General features: G+C 33.3%; 1 protein-coding gene across 1 annotated transcript in view; it reads right to left on the minus strand.

Annotated features, from left to right (window-relative positions):
* Nucleotides 1–2,530: 2,530 nt before the first annotated feature.
* LOC107572076 (ATPase family AAA domain-containing protein 2B-like) overlaps nucleotides 2,531–3,389 on the minus strand; it is a 5,292-nt gene continuing 4,433 nt past the window's right edge. The window contains exon 4 of the mRNA XM_016258478.1: nucleotides 2,531–2,587. Coding sequence (XP_016113964.1) covers nucleotides 2,549–2,587 — 39 coding nt within the window. The 3' untranslated portion in view covers nucleotides 2,531–2,548. The remainder of the gene's footprint in view (nucleotides 2,588–3,389) is intronic.

A 3,389-nucleotide genomic window follows, 5' to 3' on the forward strand; every position in this document is an offset into this window, starting at 1 on the left:
GTTGCAGTAAAAGTAGATTCTCAAAACTTCTTTGCTTAAAAAAAAACAAAAGGCCGAAAAGTTATGCCACAAAGGGGAAAAAAAATAGTTTTTACTTTTATACAATAACATACTTAATATACTGTATGTACTATTGGTTTTATGAACACTGAACACAATGCTTTTAAAGCTGATGTAATTCAAATAAATTAAATTATTATGCACACACACACACACACACACGTATAGTTTACCAGTTTTAAAAATCATTAAATAATAAAACCAATACTATTCTTAAAACTGAGGGCTATATTAAGTTATAAATAATGTTATATAATAAATACTGTTAAATAATTTAGTCTGATTTTCTGAGCTAGATTCAGATTTTGCAAGCCAGAATCAGACACTTTTTTTTTTTTTAATGTTAAAATGTATCAACTATTATATATCATATAGGCTTTTGAGGAATCTTTTGAAGAACCTCTATTTGTTCATGATTGTTTGTCATCACTGTGCTATATACATTTTATACATTGCATTATATGGTTGCCCCCACAATTAAAACTAGAGATTTAATAATAAAACTAAGCATTTAAATACCAGGCAAGCCTAATATACTGTGTGTATATATATATATATATATATATATATATATATATATATATATATTATTTGGAGATATAAAGTGACAACTGATATTTATATGCATTTTATGTAAGCAGTCTGCTATACTGTTAAGATCTCATTAATTTACAAGCTATCAGAATTTCATCTTACTTTTCAGCCATGTAAATATCAGCAACTGCACCAAAAATTTGGTATTTTTGCTCATTTTGAGCATATAAATAATACAGATAAGTCTGAGCTCAATATTTCAACTACTGTATATCAGTGTATGAACCATTGAAGCCTTGAAACACATGCAAACTTTTTTTTTTTTTGTAAAATGAATTTGTCTAAAAGTGCAGCAAACTGTTCCATTTGAAAAAATATATTTTTCTGATTATTATTTCATATACCATGTTTTACAGGGTTAAGAGTCTGTGCTGCTGAAGTCTTTGCATTATCCGATGCTTGAACAACTGACACGTTCTACATAATTGCCTCTGGGCTAAATGTGACACATATCAAACAAATTTAGCCCAGTACTAGCTACTAAAAAAGAAAAAAAGTTTAAAAAGACGGACTTAAGGTTTGAACTGCCAAATATAGTAATGTCTTACACAGTCTGATGTGCTGTCCAAAATGTCAAATCTCTAACTCGTTCTAAAACGAGGGTTAGGGTTCGGCCAATCAGAACCAATTACATGTTTGCCTCTCTTGTTGTCATTTCCAGTGACAGCAGAAGTAAAGCAGAGATATCGTCAAACTGGCGTGAAATTTTCATTTGGTTGCTTTGTAATGGTCGTGCATCTATTTTGTGTACTAAAATGCACCAAAACAACAGAAACAATGGACCCACTACAGCTCAATAGCACATAAATGGTGTAATGCCTCGTCGTCATCATGTCTAAATAAAGATGGCTAGCATAATTTCTCACATACCAAGACAGATGTTCTATAAACACCTTTTCAACCGTCTGGATTAGGTGTAATTCTCAGCTTGGTAAGTTTGGCCAAATATATCAAACACATGCACAAGCACGTTTAAGTTTAGGCGAACGGTATCCTAGCATAGCACGCATTTATGTTTGGCTAGCACTGTACCATAGCAAAGTATGTGTTGCAAGCTGGCAAAATCTATTTTCTGGCATGTGTTTTCCAACAGTTCAGTCAAGAGCTAATTTATTTTAGCTCTCTTCACACTTAAACATTCGGTGTTGCTGAGAGAGCAGAAGTAAAAACTGACTGAAAAAGCTCTCTGAAGAATTAACTGCTGAAATCAGGAAAATATAAATGGGCACAATTATCAAATTTAACTTAATTATATTGACAACACGAAGTTCATTTAGTCAATTTGCATGCAATTTAAACACGCATCTGAAGCCGGGTAAATCTCATGAAAATGAACTTTTTCACCATAAAACCAAAAGACAAAACAAATATTATACATTAAATATATTATAGAATTATAAAATAAATATACTTTGCATCATTACTATCAATCAATCTATCTATAAAATCATGTGTTATTTATTATATAATGTACTTTATTTATTTATTTAGTGTCCCATATTCCCTACAAATAAGTCATAAACGCCTAAACTAAAATCATAAATGCAATAAATAAATACAATACAATAAACCTTATTAAAATTAAGTAAACCATAAAAAACTCAATAAAAATAAAAATAATACATAAATTAACTGGGTGCATGTCAAAAACATCACATTTCACCCCAAAATTAAAAGCCTTATAAAGGAGCTAATATAGTATACACCACATAATACATTGTTTTCCCCCCTAAAAAGGTTTAATATTAGAATAAAATACAAAAAAAAAATACATTTAAATAATAACAATAAATTAATATCACAATACAAAACCATCCAATAAATAGGCTTCATTTTCTTGATGTATATTATAACTTCTTATTTCCTTTTGTTTGATGTTGTGGTGAAATGTGCACTAGACACGTTCTTGACAGGTTTCCTGAGATTCACCCAGCTAGAAAAACGAACAGGGAACATGTCAGACTGAAAACGGACCAATCTCTTTGGTCATGAGAACAGCAGACATGCAGCTTGATATGCTGTAATAAGCATGCTTTTAAGAAAACATTACATGTAAAACCTTCTGCTGTGTCCAAGGCAAAGACAGATTTAGACAAGCAAGTCTTCTAGTTGAGCGATGGAGCCAAATGGCCATGATCACATTAAAGATCCAGGGAGGAGACAACCCTTCCAAATCTCCAGGCTCAACTTGTGTGGTTTTTTCGCTGTTCTGTGGACTTTAAATTCAGCATTATTATGCATCCACACACTGACACATTATGTGATGCTGGCGTCTTACAACGCAAAAAAAAAAAAAAAAAACACCAAGGCAAGACGAAGCTCATAGTTTCCTGTGACGGCCCTTTAATTCCAAACCTATTTGAGGGCCATGCTGCGCTGCAAAAATGTCAATAGTAATGAGCGCATCTCCAGTCAATGAATATGAATGAAGCACAGGAAAACAGCCCACTTTTCATTCCTAATATGTGTCAGGCATTTTGCCACCCCAAACACGAGATACCTGCTTAAACGGCACCTCTCACCCCACTTCAACGGCAATTCAATTTGTTCCATAAGCCAGGGATGAAAAAGCAATTATTCACAGCATCCGTCACTTCACGATCTGTTTCTTAAAGATATCATTCTTTTCTGGGTAAATGAACAAATAAGCTGGCGGATTAGTGCCACATGTGCTTCCGGGCCTTCGCCGCCCATCGCTTCGCACAGCCCAGCCCAGCGGCCAGCGAGTCCTCGGG

The sequence above is a fragment of the Sinocyclocheilus grahami genome, unplaced genomic scaffold (assembly GCF_001515645.1).
Source record: "Sinocyclocheilus grahami isolate Dianchi unplaced genomic scaffold, SAMN03320097.WGS_v1.1 scaffold1692.1, whole genome shotgun sequence".
In the NCBI taxonomy this organism is placed as follows: Eukaryota; Metazoa; Chordata; class Actinopteri; order Cypriniformes; family Cyprinidae; genus Sinocyclocheilus; species Sinocyclocheilus grahami.